General features: G+C 30.8%; 1 protein-coding gene across 1 annotated transcript; it reads right to left on the bottom strand.

The window, feature by feature from the left end:
• Window positions 1-185: 185 nt before the first annotated feature.
• LOC124358903 (GDP-mannose 4,6 dehydratase) lies at window positions 186-24471 on the bottom strand. The gene is made up of 7 exons (XM_046811157.1): window positions 24158-24471; window positions 18369-18611; window positions 11468-11660; window positions 10874-11106; window positions 9635-9850; window positions 1094-1162; window positions 186-413 (listed from the first exon to the last, which is right to left on the bottom strand). Exons 1-7 carry the CDS (start codon window positions 24209-24211, stop codon window positions 351-353), a joined length of 1071 nt encoding a protein of 356 aa, XP_046667113.1. The 5' UTR covers window positions 24212-24471; the 3' UTR covers window positions 186-350.
• Between the last annotated feature and the right edge of the window lie 799 nt (window positions 24472-25270).

The raw sequence follows: 25270 nt of genomic DNA, 5'->3' as shown, positions 1-25270 counted from the left end.
ACATTTAAATATACATTATATATCTAAATTATGTCCAATTCAATTCCGTGCCAATACTCATGTAACCAGTTTGTTTGGGCAATTTCCTAAAGTAACATGAAGAAGTTGCTGTTTTAAAATGTTGACTTGGTGAGGTGGTTCACTTTGAAAAGTTATCACCCAACGTTTTGAATACCCAAAAAAATTACATTAACAAATCTTAGAATTCAATTTAACAAAATTTAAACCTAGAAACACATGCAAATCTGTAATTAAACTTCCTTTTAAAAATAGTTAAATACTTTAAGTTACTTAAAATCCCCTCGTTGAAAAACTGTGCTGCTGGACACATAAAACAAACTATGCTCGTTTTACGCAGTCGGATTCTTCTTCATCAGATCAATATCTGCTTGCATCATATCTCTCACCAGTTCCTAAAAACAAGACAACAATTCTTAATAAGAAATCTATGAGAAAGAGTGTGCTTAAGTGTACATTATTAAACTGTTTACATTACAAGATATCTCATTGTAATATTTTCTTGAAAGAGTATATGTTTTTCAAACTTTTGTATGACATGATTATATGTATAACCCAATTTATTCTTGATAAAGACCACTCATGCCAGTCTAAGATCAAATGATCCTTAGAAAGGATTAGTAATAACGGGAAAGGATAGTGCAGAAATTATGCAACTTGAAGTTGAATTTTTTCCCTTAATCATAATGGGAGAAACAACTATATATGAGAGAAACTGTTTTAGTCTGCCATTTAACACCACTATTCATTCCGAATAGTTTTAAAAACAATACCTTTTTATTAACCAGATATATTCTTTCAAAGATTATAACAACTTATTTTCTGCCTTTAAAGATTTGATATAAAGATAAATACTTTGTAATGAAGAATGATTGAAACTTTATTAGGTAACATCAAGGTCTATAAAACAAAATTTATTATAAGATCGAAAACTTTTAGAGGCATGATAATTGTAAAAATGTGAAGATGAATATACGCAAGGTTTTGCATTGACACCCAGGACTCATCTGATTATGCTGATGATATTGTTAATATCTACATAAAAATCTATAAAATTATAAATTTTATAATTTACCTTAAATGTGACTCGAGGTGCCCATCCAAAAGTTTTTCTTGCTTTACTAGCATCACCAAGCAATAAATCCTGTTGAAATAAATACAAGATTTGTTAAATCACAAAAATACACTATTGTGGCCAGACGGGGACATCTCCCTATCAGTGATTATTAAGTAAACACTTTAAATCTATCTTACATTTTCAAGAAAGGCCCATTTTGAATGTGTGGCTAAATTGTTTATATTATTAATGAATAGACTTAGTATTCCAAAACTTTAAATAAACAAAATGTAAACCTATTAATTTAATACTAAACAGTCAATTACTTGAAAACAAAGTTTGAACACTGATGGTAAAAACAATTTTCACTGTTCTAATTAATTTCATTATAAATATAGCCAAGTCAGTTATAAATCTTAGATTATCTATATATTATGTTACACAAACATAAACTACAATACTCAAATACAGCCAGTGGCATTGGGGAATTTAAAATAAAATGTTTTTTAATCGGAAGAACTCGTCCAGTGCATAAAATGGGTAATCTAACAGCCATAAGTAATATTTATTCAAAAATATTTTTTATTGTACTTTAGGACTAAGGTTAACAAATGGTTGTACACCCTCAGTGCAATAACAGAATGGCTTTCACGAGTTTTGCTTAATCTATTAAAATCAATAGATGCAGCGTTTTTCTTCCTGGTATTGTAGGAGTGTTATATACTGCTAGGCTTTACTAATTACGGTTGTATGCCAATTTTTAAGAATTTATAAATTTGTTAGACTTGAATCTAATAAATAATTAAGGTGAGATCAAAATGTGTATTATTTATGTAAACAATGATCAAGAGTTATTTCATTGTTATATAAACTAAAAAACATAACGCAGTACTTCAGGCAAAAAAAGAAAAACATCCGTTGAGATAGTACCTAATTTAAGCTCAGATCAATCACGTGAGCATATTCTTCATAATCATAAGGTCTGGTCAAAACGATTATTTTAGACTACTATTCTACACCCAATCGTTTTCGCTATTATGTATAATGACTGCTGAAAGTCATTAATTTATCATTTTTACTACAGAATTTGGTCATTATGCATAATAACCAGACATGCACTATGACTAATTAATCACTATAACTGTAACATATATATTTTATTAATATTTTTCATTGTATTCACTGCTTGATGTGAGACAACTTGAGCATTGGTGATTTGGCACTGCTCTTATTTATTTAGTTTGGGTAGAAAACTTTCCTCTGCACTTTAAAAATACATATAAACACTGTTTTTGACCTTATTTTTCAAAATTTTCCACACTTTTTTCATATGGTTTTATTCTACAAAAATTGACCAAATTTATTTGCTTGTGTAATATTATGCATATCAACATTAAATGCTTTGCTAAATGTAATTGAACTGATTATTAATTAATTGGGTTTTAAGTAGGATATTATAAATGTGCATGCAACAATAAGAATGTAAATTATGTTTTCTTATGTAATTTTAAAATCTAATTTTTTGTACGGCTTGATGATTAGTTGACGAGAAACAAGCTACAGCTCTAGTTTTTCAACAGAAAGCAAATACATTATCTGGCACACATTGTTGAGAACATGGTGGATTGGTTGGCATGTTTTGACACAACATTGCCATATTTGTACAGACTGTTACAGACAACTCTGCTTGATTGTAAAACATCTGTTTGTGCATGAACACAACACTTGCTTCGGTCTGACCTTATTTTATTACGGCATATATGTATGAAAATATACTTGCCTTAGTTATGATACAGTGTAACTACACATCATATAAAGTTTTCTTCAAATAAAATCTTCATTTATGTTTTATTGGAGAATATTTAATTGAATATACCTAATAATGTTGAATTTTGGTTAGAAGATTTGGCTGCTCTGACTGTTCTGTCTGCACAGTTTAAGTTCTGTATACTATGTTTGTAATTAATTTATAATTTTTCCTTCAAGATATGAAATAATTTATTCATGAACTTAGTGCAGAACAAGTGTCACAACAAATAAAATATCTGAGCTATATAAAATACAAAAAAGGAATAGTTTTTTCGAATAAAACATTCTTTTACCAAATAGAATATTTGTTTGTGATCTTTTAGATGCATTTTTAAGTTCTTTTCTCAGCTAATTTTATTCAACTGATCTGGAACCAAAAATAAATCAATAACCAGTACTATTCTTTTATAGTTGTTTTATCTGACGTTAACATTACATGATGTGCGGGTATATCCATATAGTGCACCTATGGTATACTGTGCTTCTACGAGTATAGCGCTATTACCAATACTAGTAAAACTTTTAAAAAATATTTGCCTGCTTTTATTTTTTCTGCAGAGAAGCAAAAATAAATTTTAACTTTCGCAAAAACCTAAGTATTATCATGCTAGTTGAATCCAGGCCAAATTTTCTTCAGAGTTTTAAGGACTAAGATTTTAAAACTAATTTGCAGGCCTTTAAGAAGGAGAAAGTCAAGCCCATCTAGATACCAACCTATTTCATTAGTCCCTGTATTCAGGAAAGTATTTGAATCGTGTGTAAAAAAAACAACTTAATAGTTATTTTATTAAGAATATATATTTTGTAATGACAATTTGGTTTCATAGCTTGCAAAATTACAGTTAAAGCGATAGAGGATATTGTGAATCAAGTATTTAAATTTCGGAGGTAAATTATTGTCATCAGCTGTATTAATTGATTTAACCAAAGCATTTGATTGTATTATTCATTACCTCTTAATAGAAACACTTTAGATATGGTACTCAAGACAATGAGCTTAAAATATTGGTATTATATGTAAGGGATAGAAAACAAATGGTTATCCAGTGCAGTGACGAATTTGATCTTAAACAGGTAGAAATTGGTGTACCCCAAGGATCTGTACTTGGTCCTTTACTATATATAATTGCTATTAATGACTGCATTTAATATGCCTTGCTCATCAGTCCCATATGCAGATGATACCACGCTCCTTAACTGTAATAGAAACTTAAATGAATTACTGAAAGAAGAAAAACAAGCTTTAAAAATAGCCTTAGAGTGGTTTGAAGCAAATTTTCTTATACTTAATGACCAAAAGACTGGTTTCAAGTTGTTGGGAATCCATCTTGATAGTAGGTTAAGAACTACCAAGAACACTGTGTTGCTGTCGTTGTTGACTGTCATGAAGAGCATATTTGTAAAAAATTATCATATTTATCTCCTGTGAATTAAGAAATTGTGCGAGGGTTGCAATGTTAATATCAGCATATTACGCTTTCTTCCACTCTCCTATGAGGTATGGAATTACTTTATGGAGTAGCAGTTGCAAAATAATAACTGCTTTTAAATGGCAAAAATGGCTTTAAGAATAATAATATCTCTGATAGGGATTCATGTTTACCTACTTTTAACAAATATAAAATAATGACTATTTTTTAACTTGTATACATTTTTAAGTTTAATTAATGTTAAAGTCACTAAATGAGTTTGCTATCAGTCAACACACTCATAATTAATTATCCTACAAGGAATATATATATATATATATATATATATATATATATATATATATATATATATATATATATACTGGAATAATTGTCAATAAGGTTAGAAAAAAACAAATATAGTCATATTGTAACACAAATGTGATTCTTAATAAGTTGTCAAAATAAGCATAACATGACCCCCTGGAAAAAAATAACAGAAACATGGCTTAAGAATAATGTTTTTATTCTGCGAAATAATTTTTGGCTGGTGCTTATCTAGTACTTTAAGTTACTAGATAAATGATGTAAAATTTTATTTGTTAGTTCTATGTTTGTTATTTTATTATTGTGTTCTATACTTTATAATGTACTTATTTTGTATTGTACAATAATACTTTATATTGTGTTATTTTAATATAAGTTAAATTTTATTGGTTGCTTATTGTTGTTTTAAATTTTAACTAAATTATAACTGTAAGCTTGTTGAATAAAACTGAAAATTATTGTTTTATTAACACTTAGTTTCACCTGTAAGCTTGTTGAATAAACTGAAAATTATTGTTTTATTAACACTTTCCCATAGTTTCACTGAACGATGGCAAATGTCCAGAAAAATCCTGTTTCCTTCACAATCCTTCCACCATCAAAAATAACCTTCAAACAAAAAAACTTTCCCATAGTTTTATAGTAGTTGAGGTAAAAACACAAGAAACATTATTTAGATTCTTTTGGTAAACATTATTTGTAAATATTTATGGACCAAAATAATGAATAAAATATTTGATATAAAGTTTATAACATGTCATCTCCCATTTAAAATTGATAAGTATTTAACGGAAAATTCAACATAATATTTTTATGACATCTACTTGGTGGTACAATTGGTTTCAATAGAATACCGACTTTTTTTTAAGAATAGAATTTTTCTGAAGTTGTTAAACAAAATTCTGGTATCAGCCCTTTAAAACATCTTTTATTAAGACAGGAAAAATATAAATAATTTTATTTGAGGCATGATAGGAATTTGACACATAATTTAGGCCAATCTTACAATCAGGTCCAAAGAAAAATAATTGAAGATATCAATACGAAATTTTTATAAAGTATCTATATAATAGATGACGGAGGAAATAACAAGTTTTAAATTTGTAAAAAAATTTATTCACTTACAAAATGATTTATTAAAACACACACAATTTTCTAAAGTTATATATTATCAAGCATATTTTGAGAGCCCTCTCACAAGTGCCTTCTTGGCTTCATTCAACTCATCCACAATTTGGTAACATGGATTTCTCCTACATGATGGAAAATTATTTTATTACACAAATGATTTTGTTTGTTCCCCACCAATTCAAAGTGTACTGCTTTAGGTTATATTATTTATGAATGTACAAAATTAATTCAAATTAGACAAAATGGATGATAAGGTTCATCTGTATGCAGTCAAGAAAGTGTTGTGCCGATGGTGTGGATTGCCGAGACCAGTCAGCTGGGTCTCCTGTTTAGACCTGAATGCTTCCTTCCACCTTGGATCATGTGAGCACACTCGCATTTTGTAATTTTACATAAGTTTGCAATTGCTTTCTAAGTCAAAACTTTAATCAACCAAAATTGAGACTTGACTCAAATTTGCAAGTAACCTTTCAGATCATTTGGATAGCCCACAACTCGGCTTTATTTAACTCACCCACTGTCTCATCAGGTGCACACCAGTGCACTACAATGTTTTAGACGCAATATTAAAGCACTGTGGAGCAACTTTGTTTTCTACACATAACATAACTATAGCGGAAGGGTTAATTTAATGTAAATGTTGAGTTTAGTTACCTGTCACAAGTCTGTGACGACGTCAGATTTCAGATGTTGCACTAAGCAGAAGGTGAAATGGAGCTTATTATACCTCATTTAAAAGTTTAAATAAAACATATTACAAACTTTAAGTGTTTAGTTTATTGATACATTTGGCAGTGAAACATTTGATTTAGATGTCTATGCCAGATGATCATCCATTCTGATTTTGAATATAAGATTTCCTTCTTTTCCTATAACCTTTCCAACTTTTCATTTTTATTTTGCATTGCTGTAATCTCTAGCTTGTACTGTCACCAATTTTAAAATAACTGCCAGCAAATGTTATGTTATTCTCTTCCTGTTTTTCTCTTGGGTGTAACAGTGCAAGATGGGTTCTGACAGGTCTGCCAAACATTAGCTAGTATGATGTTGAACCAGTCGAGTTTACAGCCTACCTTATTTGTGTAAGTAAATAGTACAGTTTTAGTTCATTTTAGTTTTCCTTCCTTCATTCTGTATAGCACTCAATGAGTTCTTAACCGTTTGCACGAATCTTTCCGCTTGGTCATTTGATGATGGATGATGAGGAACAGTAGTATTGTGAACTATACACCATTTTCCTTCAGAAATTGTTAAAAAATATGTGATGTAAATTGGGCACCATTATCTGAAATAAATATAGCTGGGAGTCCAAATGTGGTAAATAGTTTCCACTATTCTCTAATATACCAATCTGTCAATGTAACCCTTGATGGTATGACTTCGACCCACTTGGAAAAAGCGTCCACTACAAAATAATAATATTGACCATTATTAGGAATCACAAAATCAATGTGAATCCTGTCCCATGGACCTTTTGGAGTCTGCCAAGGATGACTGATTTCCATGGCTGAGAATTTTGTTTTTTCAATTGCCATTTAACAGATATCTATTGTTTATTTTCGTTCCTTAAACGCCAATCAACAGATATCCGTTGATATATATATATATATATATATATATATATATATATATATATATATTGTTCGTTCATCAATAGTTTCTAAACTACTCAACAGATTTTGATACGGTTTTCACTGTTGGTTTCGTTATGAACTAGGGCAAGTTCCTAGGTATAATAACCATATAATGAAACCATATTTTAATCATAGAAAGTAGAGAAAAGTTTATATAATGTAAGAATTGATATTTTTTAGTGCTTTTATTGTTAATACTGATTAAACCTTAGAACTTATAACAAAATAATTTACTACAGAATTGTACAGTTCAAAAAGGCCTGTAGAAAAGTATGTGGTGGCATATATTTACCTCCAAAGAATAACCCACAGTAATCATTTTCCCTTTTAAAGTTTACATTTCTAGTAATATTTCCAAAGGTATTTTCGTGATCGGGGTAAAAATAAATATTGCTTATAGCAACAGAAACATCGCAGACTGCAAATAAACCCTTTTAAATCTAAGTTGGATTTTAAAACCAATGCATGTGTTTATTTTCTTGAACAGTGCAACAACATAAACTAAACTGTGAAACCATAAATAAATTGGAGCGGAAGTGAATTTAATCAGTCTTATCTGACTCTTTTGGACTTCAGTAACTTTTCAGTCATAAATAAGTTATATATTTTCTTTATCGGGACACAAAAGCAAACATAGCTGAACGCTGAGCCTTAAAAGAGAATTTAAAAAATTAATGAATTCAAAGAGCCAAAAGTATACACCTTTTAATTGAAGTTAGTGTATATTTTCTTGATCGGAACACAAGTCAAACTCAACTATAGCACTCTAAATACCTTAGATGGAAAATTAATCTAAACAGACTGAATTTAATACTTTTAGACCAAATTAGGTTTTTGACTTATATGTATATATTTATTCATACAGGAAAACCTAAAACAGAATCAGTCAAAATTGTATTTATGTTTTGAATCTCTCTACCATGGATATTGAAATAATATGTACCTGATATGTCTAATTAAAAAAAAATTATAGGCCTTCATCATATTACATTATAAATGCTTTCATTAAGAAAGCCGCCGCTGGTAACTAGTCAAGTATAAAAAACTAGAACAATGAGTTAGTAATTCTATCTGTTAAATGTAACAATCAGTTGATTATTACTGAACAATTTTACAAAATTAATAACCTGATTAATGTATGTTAAGGGAGAGGCAACTGGAACTGGTTATTACAACTTGCTTATTACGACCTAGCAAAATTGCCTTGATACCAAAATGTTCACCTAAAATTAACCCATATTTCATTATTCTCAGAGACATTTTATAAAAGCTCCCTTTTTGAGTTATAGCTTGAAAATGTTGTATGCCTGCCATTTTGAAAATGTAAATATGTATAGTTTTGCAATTTTTTCAAAATAGGCCTGAACACGTTCACGACAACGGCTTTTTCCGGACTTTTTCATTTGCCGTAGAATTTGTCAATAATAATGGCAAAAATCGGTAATCTTTTTTTTACGTTAAACATCTAAGTATAATGAGAAATGTATGTAGGCTTTGCAATTTTCCATAACAACATTTTTTTCAATATTGTTTTTCAATGTTTCTCCATGTACCCCAAGGGTACCTGAAAAACTAATTTACTTTAAAAATTATGCAATCATGCACCCGACAGGGTACACGATAGTCTAATATACTTATTTAAAGCGGGATCACATTTATCAAACCACTAAGACAGGCAAGCAATAAGGAAATGCATAGCAATGTGTACCTCATTGGGCACACAACGTGCTTTGCAAAAGCCTGGTTTTAACCCAATTGGGTAAATGACGGCAGTTATGAAAGATCGTGTGAACTCGATGGGATACACGTCTTCATGAATGTGTTGAAAAGACTAAACAATTTGAAAATATTTAAATTTATACTTTTATCCAATTCAAAGATATCATTTATTTCATAATAAATACAAACAGACAGACAGACAGTAAACTAAGCAACACACAAGAATACGTCATATGATATTTCTTATTTTAACCTAATAAACAAATTAAGTTTGATAGAGTAATTAATAGTTTGACAGATGACATATTTTAATATTTATTAATTCAGAAAACAAAATTACTTCTTGAATGTTGTGTTAATTTATACTAGATAATAACTCAAAATACAGGCATACTGCCAAATTGATGTATCAAAAATAGGTGTTATTTACTTGTAGTGAAACAATAACAAAGTTTGAGGTTAGATCACTTCATGGATTAACTTAACTATCATAAACAGCTGTTATTTGAACAGAAGATTCATTTACTTACGACTTCTGTTGGTCGGAAGTACTTGGGATTAATTCTGACTCTCACAATGCCAGTATCTGCTTCTTTGCCAACCTCCTCCACTCCAGAGCCCTCCCAGATGATCTTACGGTCCACAAACGCAAAAGCTGTTTCAACGAATTCTCGTACACTGTGGGTGTCTCCAGTGGCAATCACAAAGTCATCTGGTTGATCCAATTGGAGCATCATCCACATCGCCTGCACTACCAGAGCAAGCATTAACCACACAGTAGCATACCAACTAATTCTCGTACACTGTGAGTGTCTCCAGCAGCAAACTAAAAATATATACATTATATTCTGATCCCCAAACAATAAGCTGAATTTTGAAGAGTTTTTTCAATGAATGTGTGGATTTGTCTATAATACTATAATAAATTAACTCAATAAACTAATCAGTTAATTACTTATTTGGAGGAAACTTCCTTGCATGACCCTGATCAACATGGTTTCAGAAAAGGTAGATCAGTTGTCGCAGCAGTTGCTTTTATAGAATCTATAATTAATTCTGTTGATCTATCCTCTAATATAGAAGAAGGTTTTTGGGTCTTTTTAGATCTTAGCAGAGCTTTTGATAGTGTATGCCATAGTTCACTATTAGATAAACAAAATTCTATTGTTATTGCAAAAAATTGTCTAGCCTGGTTTTAGAATTATTTGATAAACAGGAGACAATATGTGGAAATTACACATGAGGTTAACAATACAATAATATAACACTCATCTCCAGTATTAGAAATTAAACATGGTGTACCTTAAGGATCTATTTTAGGATCTCTTTTATTTTAGATTTATTTAAGGATTTGCTACAGTTGGTCAATGATTACCCATTAAATAAAATTTGTTTGTTTGCTGATGATGCTTGTGTTAAGTTCAGAAATTTTAATCTATTTGACTGGAATTAAAATCTTTTACAGTTCTTGATGATGTAAATACTGCTCTAAATGAACATCTACTATTGATTAATGAAAGTAAACTAATTTTATTGCATTCTTCTCTAAACTCCCTTTTTGGTGGACCCCCGTAATCAATGGGTGATACACTGTCTAAAGGTTGCTGTTATTTGACCATATCATTTTTCAGATAGAAACTAGAAAAGAAAGTTCTATTAGATTAACTTATTCATCTGATTATTGTATTGTATAGTTTTGCATGTACTGTACAAATACAATTACCTAAATTTTAAACTGAATGAAAGAATAACAGACAGATCCAACTTACTTCAACATAGTCTTTGGCATGGCCCCAGTCACGCTTGGAATCTAAGTTGCCGAGTTCCATGAAATCCATCAAACCTAGATGTATCTTAGCCACTGATCTTGTGATCTTACGAGTTACAAAGTTCTCCCCTCTGCGTGGACTCTCGTGGTTGAACAGTATACCGTTACAACAAAACATGTTGTACGCTTCTCTGTAGTTTATCACCATCCAGTAGGCATATAGTTTGGCAACAGCTGTAACACCATTTCTCACTAAATTAAAGCCAGAATATAAATTTGTTTAAAGTTATTACTTATTATATTTCAAGTTTATTACATGAAGTGTAACTTTTTATTAAAAAAGTGTGATAATCTTACTATCATGGCTTATTAAGCTTTAAGTTCTTAAAGAAAGCATATGCCTCGACCCCAGAAACCCTTTTATTTTGAACAATGGTGGTTATTTATTTAATATCTATTGTAAATTATAAATTATTACTATTCTTTTAAGATAAGTAAAAAATTTACACAATGAAAATCAAAAAAGATAACCTGGATTTACTGACATTCAACCAATCAATTTTTAAAAAGCAAACAGAAATAGAATATTTATTACCATAGGGAGATCTTGGGTAAAAAGGTGTTGTTTCTTTCTGTGGTATTTCTTGAACTTTTCCATAAAGTTCTGATGTAGAGGCTTGGTAAAATTTCACATTCTTTTCTAACTGACATGTTTTAATAGCATCCAACAACCGAAGTGTCCCCACGGCGTCAACTTCTGCAGTATACTCACTCAAATCAAATGATACCTGCAATAAATGAAATATAGACATTAACAAGAATCATTTACATCTGCTATATCATGTTATACTCAAACTAGAATCAGAGCATCTCTTGTGAGAGTACTATATATATTTTGACAAGCATGAACTTTTTAAAAGCATGAATTAGTTAAAACATTCATGATTTTTATATTCAAATAACTGTGAGATGTAAAATTAACATATTATAGGTCTTTATTTAAAGTTCATTATTGAAACTGGTTGATTTAAGAGAATAACAGAATTACAGATGGTACTTTGGTATTATCCGGAGGCCACTATTTTTGGAATGTATTTTTTAACAGGGATCTAAAAAAAACTTCATTATTAGAGAGAACACAGCTTATTTGACTAACTGTGAACATTACATGTCATTGTGACAATCGATTCTTGTAGTTGAGTTTAGTCTCCTACACTGGCTGAGAATTTACTCCAAGAGGGAGCAAGCTCTCGATCTATATCTGAGTACACTGTAACGAACGTATTTCATGATCGGTTACTGATCGGTTCTTGTTTTTTGCCTCCCAAAAGAAAATGATGTCAGCGAAAAGGAGGCCTCTCTGTCCCATCTACTATTTTTCATAGGCTGTATAAGTAAGTAAATACATACATACATATTATAATTATAAAGCGTTTAAAGAGTGCTCACATGATCTGAGCTTGAATTTAGGTACTATATCGAGGGGTGTTTTTTGTTTTTTCCACCAGAAGTGCTGAGCCACAGAAACCCGCAGTGGCCAGGGGTATTTCCGAACGGTACTTTTCCGCTCTCAGATCACGTGCCAGATCGTCCAATGTGATCTGAAATTGAAAATTTTGGACGATCTGGGACGTGATCTGAGATCAGGAAAGTACCAATCAGAAAAGCCCCTGGCCAACAGTACAGGCTTCGGTGTTAGGCGCCACTCTGCACTTCTGGAAAAAAACACACACCTATAAATAGTAGATCATATGAGCACTTCTAAAGTTTATCTTTAACTTTGATGCTATTAACATGTTTTTGATAACCTAATCTTAACCAACTAATAGTAGATAGGGACAGAGTGGGTGTATCTGAACATTTGTTCAGTTTCTTTGATTGTTGTATTTATTGTTCTTTGATTGTTTTCTCCAGTATATTAGGATGTATGCTGATATTTAATACTTTAATTTCACTATGTTATTAAGCATACCAATAACAACAACTGAAGCTTGATTTAGTAATACAGACAGTTATTGTCTTGTCTTAGCTTTATTTAGAACTTTGTTATTTTGGAATATTTTCAGTACTGAAGTATTTTACTGAACAATTAGTTCATATAATTACATTAAAGGTGCTTAGACTTTTTTTGTATTAAAGTATGAATCAAAATACAACACTCACATTAAAAAGATTTATATTTTAACTGTTTTGTATTTCAAAACATAATGCAATATGAGGTTCCCCATTTGGGGTTAAGCTAGGACTACGCCAATAGTTTATTTCCAAATAGTTTGCATTATTTAAGAAATTGCAAATAATTTTATAAACTTTTTTGTTTTATATTTGCCTGTTTTGTATTTGAACATTACATTGATAATGCAATATCTGTGTCTATAACAGCAATTTCTTTTCTTTTGGATCCTGAAGTGTCTGTACATTTAGAGTTTTTTTTATAATGGTGAATCTAGTAGTAACAAAAAAATTATACTATTTGGTGATAGTAAAACTATTCAAAGTTCGATAACCAAATTGACAAGTTCAAGTAATAAATTGGGTACTATAACTGTTGTCAAATATCCAATGCAGAATGATGTCGCCAGAGCAGAACGTTCGAGTGAAAGTCAAAACAAGCAATGTTGAGAGACAACATTCCAGTAGAAACGGTTAACACAAAAATTACAATTTAGGATGTAATATTTAGATATATATATATATACAGGGTGTATATTATGTCTGGAAACACCCAAATATATCCTTTAATAATTTAAATATAAATTTGAAACCTCTTACAATCGTGATAGAGATTGGGCATCTACTTTTTGGAACAATGTTTTGTTATGTCACACCAACGGGGGACGTCCTGCCGAGGGTATCGTGAATATTCTTAATGGAAGCCTATACCTTGTGATACATAATTTTAAAGGTAATAGCTTACTGAATTGAATGCCACAAACCGCATCTCAAAGGAATTATTCTATCAGAAAATAGAGCATTTTTAGTATTGAAAATTTACTGATGTTCAACAATGTAATTTTAACATGGTTCTTGCCACAAAATGTGTTACACTAATTTTTTAGCATTTTTTTTAATGTTCAATTAAATAAAACAAAAATTTCATTTTAAGCTGGTTCTATTAGCACAAATTTGCCAGTTTTTATTACAGTACAATTATGGAAATACTTATGTTATTGATTTCTTATTACAAATAAAAAATAATATATGCTGTTAGAAAAGTCTTACAACAAACGTTTTACCTGCATTTGGTGTTAAAGCAATGCATTTGCCGTTACTGGGCTAGTGAAAACCCACATTGGATTACTGAGTCCCATTCACAGCAACCACAAAAACTGAACGTATGGTGTGGAATTTTAGGTAATAAAATTGTTGGACCCTTTTTCATCAATGGAAATTTAAATGCCGAACTTTACTACAATATGCTCCAAAATGAAATAATCCCAGCTATTCAAATTGCATCAGGAGAATACTTTGATAATGTATGGTTTCAGCAGGATGGTGCTCCACCCCATTATGGGAGACAGGTAAGAGAGTATTTGGATTTAAGGTTTCCTCATAAATGGATTGGCCGAAGAGGAGAAATCGAATGGCCTCCAAGATCTCCGGATTTGTCACCAATCGATTATTTCCTATGGGGTCATTTAAAATCCAATGTTTATGAAGAAAGCCTCATAATTTGGAAGACCTAAGAAACAGGATTATAGAGGAGATTGCTTTGATAACTAAAGAAATGTTAGGCAACTCTGTCGAATCATTTTACACAAGATTGGCTCATTGTCAAACCGTAGAAGGAACACAGTTCGAACAATTGCTTTGAAACCAAATGCAGGTAAAACGTTTGTTGTAAGACTTTTCTAACAGCATACATTATTTTTTATTTGTAATAAGAAATCAATAACATAAGTATTTCCATAATTGTACTGTAATAAAAACTGGCAAATTTGTGCTAATAGAACCAGCTTAAAATGAAATTTTTGTTTTATTTAATTGAACATTTAAAAAAATGCTAAAAAATTAGTGTAACACATTTTGTGGCAAGAACCATGTTAAAATTACATTGTTGAACATCAGTAAATTTTCAATACTAAAAATGCTCTATTTTCTGATAGAATAATTCCTTTGATATGCGGTTTGTGGCATTCAATTCAGTAAGCTATTACCTTTAAAATTATGTATCACAAGGTATAGGCTTCCATTAAGAATATTCACGATACCCTCGGCAGGACGTCCCCCGTTGGTGTGACATAACAAAACATTGTTCCAAAAAGTAGATGCCCAATCTCTATCACGATTGTAAGAGGTTTCAAATTTATATTTAAATTATTAAAGGATATATTTGGGTGTTTCCAGACATAATATACACCCTGTATATATATATATAGTAAATTTTATTCAAATAAAGATTGAATCACAAAAAGTACTACCAGCGGAGCAAATACTTTTTGTTATTCAACTGAAACCAAATTAGGTTATTGCCAGTTATACAATTTAATGAGTGTTAAAAGTAGTTTGACATGTATTTGGTCTTCCGATCATATTTTAGTTTGGTTATTTAAACACACTTGTGACAGAAACAGTCAATTACAAAATAACTTAATCATAAAATGTCAGGGCTTTGTGATGTAGTGATAGCGTGAGAGGTGAGTTGTCTACTATTATCATTATAGGATAGAGATGTGATCATCTCTTCACATATCTTGTTTTACATTTAATTAACACACTTTTATGTAGTGCTGAGTTTTTTATGACCTAAGTTTTACAATGAGTACTTTTATTTTTAAGATCTAAACAATTTTTATTTTTAATTATAATAGTCAAGTGAGAATACATGATCATATAACCTAAACTTTAAATGGTCTAAAAATAACACTATTCTTAGCTTCAATGTTTTCAAGACAATTATTTAAAACATCCTGACCAACATCAATGGTGCTTCGATTTTTTTCTAAAACCAAAATGCCTCTCTTGGAATACATGATTTTCTTCCATAGAATGTACAATTTTCTTGTGAAGTAAAATTTCAAAAACCTTAGCTATTACAGAAATTATGGAGATAGGCATATAACTAACATACCTTATTCAATTTAAATAGTCTCGGAAAGTAATTGTAAACAATACAAAGATTAAATGAGTATGCTAGCAAAACAGTAATGCAGTTAGAGGCTAACTTAATTATAGGAGCATTGAGACCATAAATGTCTAAACTTGTACTATTATTTTAACTACTGATAGCATTGTACACATCATCAGATAATTCCTTAAAACTAAAATAATTTTGCATGTGAATTACGTGGTTCGTTAAATAAAATCACTATTGTTATTGCTATTAACAATATTAAAACTCAATTCATATATATAATTGATAAAATATTTATTAGCCCTTTGAACTCCTCAGTCCCTAAGAGGTGGACATGGTGCTTTACCTGTTGCACTCTGTGAATTCTCGGCGCAGCTGTGTCCGTACACTCCTCAGTCCACTTCTTATGGCCCAAGGTCATGTTCTCTACTACACTGAATATAGATGGTGCCAGATGTCTGTTCCACTCTGACATGTTATTCACAATCACAACAACAGGTGATTTTAAAGGGGCATTTTAAAAGGACAATTTTAAATGATCGTTTTATGCTAAAGCGTTGCTTTCATTTTTCTCTTATTGATTATTTAATATATTTTGCATGGATTTAAAAATCAAAGTCTTAGATATATTTCTTTAAAGGTAAAAAGCAAAATTACTACAAGCAAATCCACAGATATAAGTAGTTAATTTTAAGGCAAATTTTAATGTTATTTATAAAAAGTACTAAATAATTAAAGAATTACCAAAATTTTCAAACAATTTTTAAGTCAGTATTGGTTTGTAATGTGTTGTTTCGACTTTTACCAACTTAGAACATTTCAAACATTCAGTGACAGTAATTCAGTTTGTTTATTATCATTTTAATAAAATAACTATCAATTTTGCTTTATAAAATTTCTGGTCTACTTTCCAACATAGCTATGTAGAAATGAATTTTAAAAATAAAAATAATCAATCTGAAAATGTATATCATATGGAGATATTGATTTAATGTAGAGATAGTTCACAAAACTAAAATTATTTCTGAATTTCTCACGATTTACTAATGTATAATTTACTAATATTTATTATGTATAGTGTATATATAGGTGTTTGAAAAGTCTGGGTACGGCTTAATATTTTACAAACCATAGCAGATAACATCTATAAACTTTGCACAGTGTCATATGGCTATGTAAACTATTTTTCCTTGCTATTACCATGACATGCCAACCATGGGGGAACGACCCATAGAAGAAAACATGGAAACTTTAAATTATTTAGAACTACGTCATCAAACTGTGACAAAATATCTGAACTAAAATAACATACAAGCAAAAACAAGAATCTCATTGGTTGTCACAACAACGATAGCTCACTGGAAGATAATTGTTTGGGTTTGTTTAAATAGTCATGAGTCACCCAGCTAAGTTTCAGCGGGCAATCATCTTACAAAACAGACTTCAAAAATATTATTTCATATTTATTACTGCCGTTTTACATTAAATAAGTGGCATAAAAATTAATAAAACTAATTAAAAAATATTTTATTCATCTATAGTCTAGTCATTAATAGAAAGGGTAATTTTATTTTGTATTTTAAGAAACAGATAAATAACATTTCCCCCCAAAAATTGTATAATCTTGTTGATTATATAGTTTAGAATCAGCCAAGATATGGCAGAACATTATATATATAACAGAATTATTTACAAAAAATGTAATATAGTTAAATGTCACTGTCCATAAGAGGTGGCCAGAGGAGTTTAGGAGCATTTTAGCATCGGCCACTACATATGGACAGAGGAGTGCAACGACATGGCTCACAACAAAATATTCAGTGTTGTAGAGGATATGACCTTGGGCCATAAGAGGTGGCCAGAGGAGTGCAAATCACAAGTACTGTCATGCGGACGGGGAGTGCAAAGGGTTAAACTCTTCTGCACTTAAATTTTGGGAACATTTGCTCAGTATAGGTTTTATGCTTTTATTTATAATACTACAGGTTGCCCTAGTTTTGTTATACAACTTAGGCTATTGATAACGTCATTATTATATCTTATCTTAGCTAAGCGAATCTCATTTTTATACTCCTAGAGTAATTTATACTTATTACTGAGTTCAGGCAGGTCATCACTAGAATTTTGAAGTATGTAGCACAATTTGTCCAGTTTTAGTTTAAGTTTGGTTAACCCATTATAGTACCACTGATTTTCAAATTTATATACAAATTTATTCAGTAACTTTGTTTTTTCTATATAATACTTAAAATTTGCTAAAACTGTACAGTTGATGTACATTAACAATGACACTATTTACGTGTTTGTTTCTTTACAAACTGAAACATATTTTTAATATTTAAAATATTTAACATACCAGATCGTATTGGAATGTTTAATTTTTCAGTAAAATTACTTGTGACAAAAACTGTGGACATTTTACCTTTACATGGCTCTGCGCTGCTAAATTATAGATTTCACTTGGACGTACTGTACTGATTATCTTAACAAGACAGCTGCTATCTGTCATATCTCCATAATGTAGCTTCATCCTTCCTTCTTTGTGAGATGTAGGGTTAGAATACAAATGCTGGATTCGTGAAGTGTTGAAGGAACTTGATCGTCGTATGATTCCATGAACATGATATCCCTTTTCCAAGAGAAACTCTGCCAAATAGGAACCATCCTAAAAATAGAGTGTATATAAATCATAAGTCAAGATACTTATTTGTTAAAGACATGATTAATTTTAAATTTTGCATACTAACATTTTAAACCCTAAAATACAATTTAAAAACATTTAGTATCACTATGTATTACATATTATAAAGGTCTAGTCTATTGCAGAGGACTGTTGGAAGTGAGTAGGCCCTCTTGGAGTTGAAGGCTGTCCCGCCTAACATGAGTGAGTCCCTTTCCCCACCCGCTCTGACTGGGAGAGGCTGAATTGAGTTATCCTACCCTTCTTCCAAAGTTACGTAACTGAGATGTAGAGCATGTAATAGGATATCGATAGAATAGTTCCTCTCCCTCCCCCCACCACCAAAATAGATTAGATAAATTTAACGAAAATATATAAAAAACTAAATAGAACAATCTTTCGTCGATTTATATTTGTGTACATTCATTAATTAAAACGATAGTTACTAACCAATCGCCATAATGTGTTTTTGTCACACTTTGTGCATGAAAACCCAAAATTACACAACCAAAGTAACGAAGTATTGTGCTTTGTAAATTATATTTAACTTGAAGTTCATATTTTTTATGTCTTTATTTTATCATCGCCGAGTGTTCTGTGTAAGCACAATGCATGTAGTGGGCGTCAACCACTCAACCACAGTAAATAACACACAATTAATAATTTCATGTCTCGAAATGTGTGTAGTTGTATACACAGTAAATATATCATCTTTAACAATACATGTCAATTTATATGCCAATATTTTTTATTAGGGATGACATGGTTTGAAATTTAAAAAACATTTAAATGTCAAATACATATTATTTAAGTAATGGAAATACACACCCATATTTTCAAGTAAATATATGAATGTGATTAGGCCGTTGTAAATTCACACTAGATTCCAGTCTCATAACTGAATCCTTTAATCATTACAAGGCCCTCTCCCATTTGCTGTGTTAAAAAGTGCCACTAGGGTTTTGAAATCTTGATATCAGAGAATTTTTTAAAAAAGAAAAAGAGACTTGTGTTTTGCCCCAAAAAGGTGCTGTCTCCAACAAGTCTGATAGTTAATTAGACTCAATATGTTTAAGAACTGAAAACATTATGTAAACCAGCAAGATCATTCTCCTACCCTAAATATCCTATGGTGGTAGTAGGTTTAGGATATTAAAGTTAATTAGTAGTTCCTTTGTTTAAAAAAGCTGCAAAAACTGATTATTGTAACTATCGACCAGTGACCATAATACCTGTTATTGGAAAGGTGCTTGAATTGTTGTTGAATAGAAAAATAGGTGGCTATTTTGAAAAACATAAGCTATTTTCTGATGATCAGTTTGGATTTAGGCCTAATAGAGGCACATGTAATGCTATTTTTAAATTTATGAAAAATTGTATGAATGGCCTAGATGTAAAAAATAAGGTTTTAGGTAATTTATATGACATGTCGAAGGCCTTCGATACTATATCACATAGTATATTATTAGATAAGTTAAAATATTATGGTTTCGATAAATCTGCTTTGAACTTAATTAGATCTTACCTATCAGAAAGGCATCAGTCAGTCTACTATAATAATAATTTTTCTTCTTATTCACCTGTACAGCTAGGGGTCCCGCAGGGCTCAATTTTGGGGCCTACCATGTTTATAATTTACATCAATGATCTATCATCAGCCTTTACAAATGATTATGTAAGTGCCTACATGTATGCTGATGATTTAGCTGTTCAAATTAATTGTAAATATTCTAGTGTAGCTAATCACCTCCTTCTGACTTCTAACTCCATAATCGAAGATTGGACAGCAGCTGCCAACTCACTATGTTTGAATAATGACAAAACTCAGAGTATTGAATTCAGCTTTAAAACACGAAATGAGGACAGTGTTAAGTTCTTAGGCCTGTTCGTGCAATCTAATGTTAAGTAGAACATTCATGTTGAAACTCTGTGTAAAAAGATTTCTAAAGGTATTTGTAAGCGTAGATGTGTTGAAAGCTGTTTACTTTGCCCATATTCAAAGTCATTTATCTTACGGAATTATTGTGTGGGGGCATTTTGGTAATGTAAGAAGACTATTTTTATTGCAGAAGAGAGCAGTTAGAGTAATGTTTAATGTCAGTAGTAGGACGCACTGAAGCCATTGTTTAAGCAACTTGGTATTTTAACTATTATTTCTCTATACATTTTAGACTGTTTATTATATATCAAAACTAATTTAGATACAATTCCTACAAATAATTCTATTCATAGTCATTTTACCAGACAAAACAATTTCCTTAGAGTAAATCAGTGCAATTTTCAAAAAACTATAAACAGTTTTTGTGAATTTGGTCTGAGGCTTTATAATATGCTACCATACAATGTTAAATCGCTCAATGTAAAACATTTTAAAAATGAAATTAGATCTATTTTATGTGATATTTGTGTATACAATTTCAAAAAATTTGTTAATTTCTTAAAAACAAAAAATGTTTAGGTAGATGTTTGTGTATGTGAACATATTTTATATTTGTATTTTATAGTATGATGTACGCAAATGATGTTCATGACACTATTCTTTGTATTATTTGTACAGTTTATGAATAAAGAATCTTTTGACTTTTGAATTATTACAAAAGTAAATATGGCTACTCTGACTTGGAGAGTAACGTGAAGACTACTTGACATACACTCTTGCTTTTATGGTATTTTTATGACAAATCTACTTTCAGCTTGATAATTAATTCTTTCTCAGAATGTTTATAATTATAATTGATATAATACAGCTCTTTTTATATTCATTGCCTATTATTTTCTTTCTTATTGTATATATACAGAGTGTGATAGTTCAGTTAAAGTGATTTTTACTGCCCTGTTGGCTTTTAGGAAATAAAAAGTGTGAGATATAAACTTCAAACACGTTTTCCCGAAAGTTGTACTTTTACAACTTCTTTTTCAAAAACTTTGGCAGCTACAAACTTGAACTTTTTACACAGCATCACCATGTCAGTGCTAAATAACCCTAGTGGCATTTTGTAAGGTATGTGGGTTTTCTCATTGCAAACAAATGTATTATTCAATAAAAAACAGCTATTTCAAATTTATATATTTTTTATTTTAAAAAGTCTATATGTAGGCCTAATGGGTTTTTTTTAATGTAGTGAAACCACCATAAATATCTTGTTTATGTCTAGTGAGATTAAACTACTACAATCATAGTGAACAGCCATACAAAATCAATACCCTAGGCCTATTACTTTCTGAGATAATGATATCTAAATTGCCTATTATAGATAAAGCAACATCAGGTATAAGTGCATTTATTTATTGGCCACATGTACCCCAATTTTTAGTATCTTGTGTACATTAAGTTGTTAATAGAACCATTAGGCTGGTTGGTTTTTAAGAATAATTTAACAAAACAAGTTACAATGATAATTAAATTAAATAAACTCGGATAACAGGTTATTTAATCCATTAGCCAATCTTTAAGTGTCCTGCAATGTTAGCTGTTATTAAAAGCATTTCACCATGCTTCCATGTCACCGCACAGCATTGTACACGAAGAAACCACCATATGCCGGCACCATTTTACAACCTTCTCTCAGATGAGCTGAAGAGTCTAAACAACCATAATCTCAGACTCCATTTGAAAATGGCTTGCTCAACAACCATTATACATAGTGGATGAGTTCCTGTCCTGGAGAAACTTTGGCAGATATATTTAATCTAACTTAAAGCAAACAGTTAGGAAACATAATGAGTAAGACACTATTAAAAAACAAAGATATGATAACAAACATCTTGGAACATCTTGAAACTATGAAAAAAACTGTTTTCATCTTCCCTTGTTGTTTAGCTTTCTACATTTAATCACGGTTTTCATTTAGATGTCAGTTTTAAAGTAGCCTAGATAATATTAACACTCTGCCCAAACCACCAGTCTCTGAGACCGGGGGTAAATTTTGATTTGCTATATTGGAAATGTTATGAAGTATTGATCGCTCCCCACTATGGTACCTTCCCCCACCTCTCCCTCCACATAGCGAACCGATTTCCATTCAGTTGAAGCATGATGCACGTGTGACCTTCGTCTATTTATAAAAATGTGCCGGTCTCTCATACCCGATGGTTCGATTAGCGCCCAAGTTTGTGACAGTCTTACTGACCGGTGGTTCGTTATACACCACAACAGACGTTTATATTTTTATTATACTGTACCTAATTTGTTTTTTGTAATTAGTTTAGAGTGTAAAAACATGGATCCAGGACAACCAGGCACGAGTAGTGGTGTATAAACAAATAACCCTGATTTTAGTTGACCCTGATTTCCTCAGCTATTCTGGTAGTTCAGTGATTGCCGTTAGAAGATTCAAGTTTACCAAGGCATTGGGAGAGAATCTTATCAAGCCTCATCTTGAATGAAGACTGCAGATCCCTAATTTGAGACGTGACATAAAGACACCATTCAGAAGATTCTGGGGAACAACGAGACAGCAGTAAGACCACAAGTTTCTGATAACAAAATGGAGATGAGAAAGACTTGTGCATCCTGTCCATCAGTAAAAGAGAGGGAACTGCCTACAAGTGCATAAGGTGCTCAAAACCAGTGTGTCTTGAATGCATTCGGAAGGTGTGTAAGGACTGTGCTATTAAATGTGTCCTGTAGAGAATGCTGCAGACTACAGACTGAAACTACTGACAATTATATTTGTGTCCATATACTGTTTTCTATATATATATTGTTAATAAATAATAATGTTATAGAGTGGATTGGAATATTAATTCATTATTTTCCAGGCTGGAATTACATAACTCACTTTTAGGTACTTATAAAATATAAATTACGATCAACCGGTCTCAGAGACCGGTGGTTCAGATAATGTACATTAAAGAGATGGTTCTGGAAGAGTGTTAAGTTTACAGTTTGAAAATGTTTTTACACTGACTATACATGATGTTAATTTCTATTTTTATATATCTAATTTTATTTTTCAAATCAATTAATAAGTATCAGTAGACTGTATCAATGTATGTGCATAGCCTATACTTCATTCATACTCTACCCATAAGAATAAAGTTTTTAAATAAGTTTATAGCTAAAAATATACGGAAATATTCTCACATGATCAAACTTGCCTGTGTGTGATATTAAGTCCATTGATTTTAGAGTCCGATAAGATATCCTGCATATTTTAAAAGTTAAGATAAGTAATTTAAATTGTTTACACCTCAGGCTAGTATTATAATTTTAATTAAGCTATATGGCAAGATACAATATATACATACTTCAATGAATAGAATAAGCTTGTGTCCAGCAGCATGCTCATGAGTGTAGTACAGATGGACAGCACTAGAAGGGTTAACTCTAGCCTCTTCCGACTCATAGGGCAGTAATTATACTTTATAACAGTTTTAATATATATTATTACCATAATAATTGTGTAGCCTAACCCTATTTTTATTCATGGCTTAAAATTATGAAAGCATATAGTAAGTTAGCCTATTCTAGTAACTAGGCTATATATATGTAGTTAAGAAATCAACATATTTAGCTGAATTATACATACTTGACCAGTAATTCCTGTGATTAAAGCTACTTTCCTCTCATTAGTGTGATTCATAATTTACTGTTCTTGACGTGTATTTTTTAACCTAAATTTACAACCAAAATAATAATATATTCATAAAAAATATATAAAATTGAAACAAATAAGGTTAACACTTTTAAATACAATAAAACTATTTATTTTGCATAAAACCGGCCTGATCCTTATGTTCAAACTCTCTTTTCCTTTGAAATTAATGACCAGAATTTAGCCAACGTCAACAAAATAACCTAATTAATTACCAAAGCCAAACGCTGACAGGCGACAGTAAACAGCATCAGCTGATCAGCACCAATAGGAAGAAACCAGCAGACGAATTCGTTTTGCAGCTGTTTCAGTTTCAGTAAAGTTTATAAATTTACGAAAAAAAGGTGATATTTTAAAATCTGTTAGGCCCGGTCTTAATATGTATAATTTAAAGACCGGTATACACACAGCGCCTTGGGTCATATTGTCATGTCACGACTTCAACAAGTCGTATTGCTAAAGGGCATAAGGGAGCGTTTATAACATTTAGTATTTAGGCGCATGCTATTTATTCTGTGCTAACGCATAAGGCGGTAAGATTTTGGGGGCAAATCTATTTTTTTATTATTTTTTTTTTTATTTTATTTTTCATATCAAATTAATTATAAAACTTAATATTATATTACTTATAAGTCATGCCATTAGCCTACAAGTTTTCTAAATGAGGGTTACGTACCGTAACGTTTATAGGTTTCACTATAGATTTGTGTATATCAACAGATAATGCTCTTTAGGGAATTCGCTGCTCCGCATCTCCTATCACCTTACTACTCTTAGATTAAAAAGTATAGCTACCCGAGTTTGAACACTAACCACAAACTAAAAGTAGCCAAGTCACAATAACGAGAGTTACATTAAGATTTAGCTTGTTTTTCTGCATACAATTAGACATAGTTTACAAACAATAAATACTACTTTTTATGTAAAAAAAAAAAAAAAACAACATAGAAGGTTCAGGATTTGACGCTGTTCAACCAAACTGTAATTTTGAAAGTTTGCAACTTGGAAACTTGTGATCCTATTAAAACCAAGTTTTATATGAAATAC

This window comes from Homalodisca vitripennis, chromosome 1 (genome assembly GCF_021130785.1).
Source record: "Homalodisca vitripennis isolate AUS2020 chromosome 1, UT_GWSS_2.1, whole genome shotgun sequence".
Lineage (NCBI taxonomy): Eukaryota > Metazoa > Arthropoda > Insecta > Hemiptera > Cicadellidae > Homalodisca > Homalodisca vitripennis.
This window is presented reverse-complemented; position numbering and strand designations above follow the sequence as displayed.

Coding starts and splice junctions, on each gene's coding strand:
- LOC124358903 (XM_046811157.1), bottom strand. CDS start 24,211: ATGAATCACACTAATGAGAGGAAAGTAGCTTTAATCACAGGAATTACT. Junction 11,661..18,368: donor CAGCGCAGAGCCATGTAAAG/GTAAAATGTCCA, acceptor CATTTATTGCAG/GTATCATTTGATTTGAGTGA. Junction 414..1,093: donor CACCTCGAGTCACATTTAAG/GTAAATTATAAA, acceptor TCTTGTTTTTAG/GAACTGGTGAGAGATATGAT.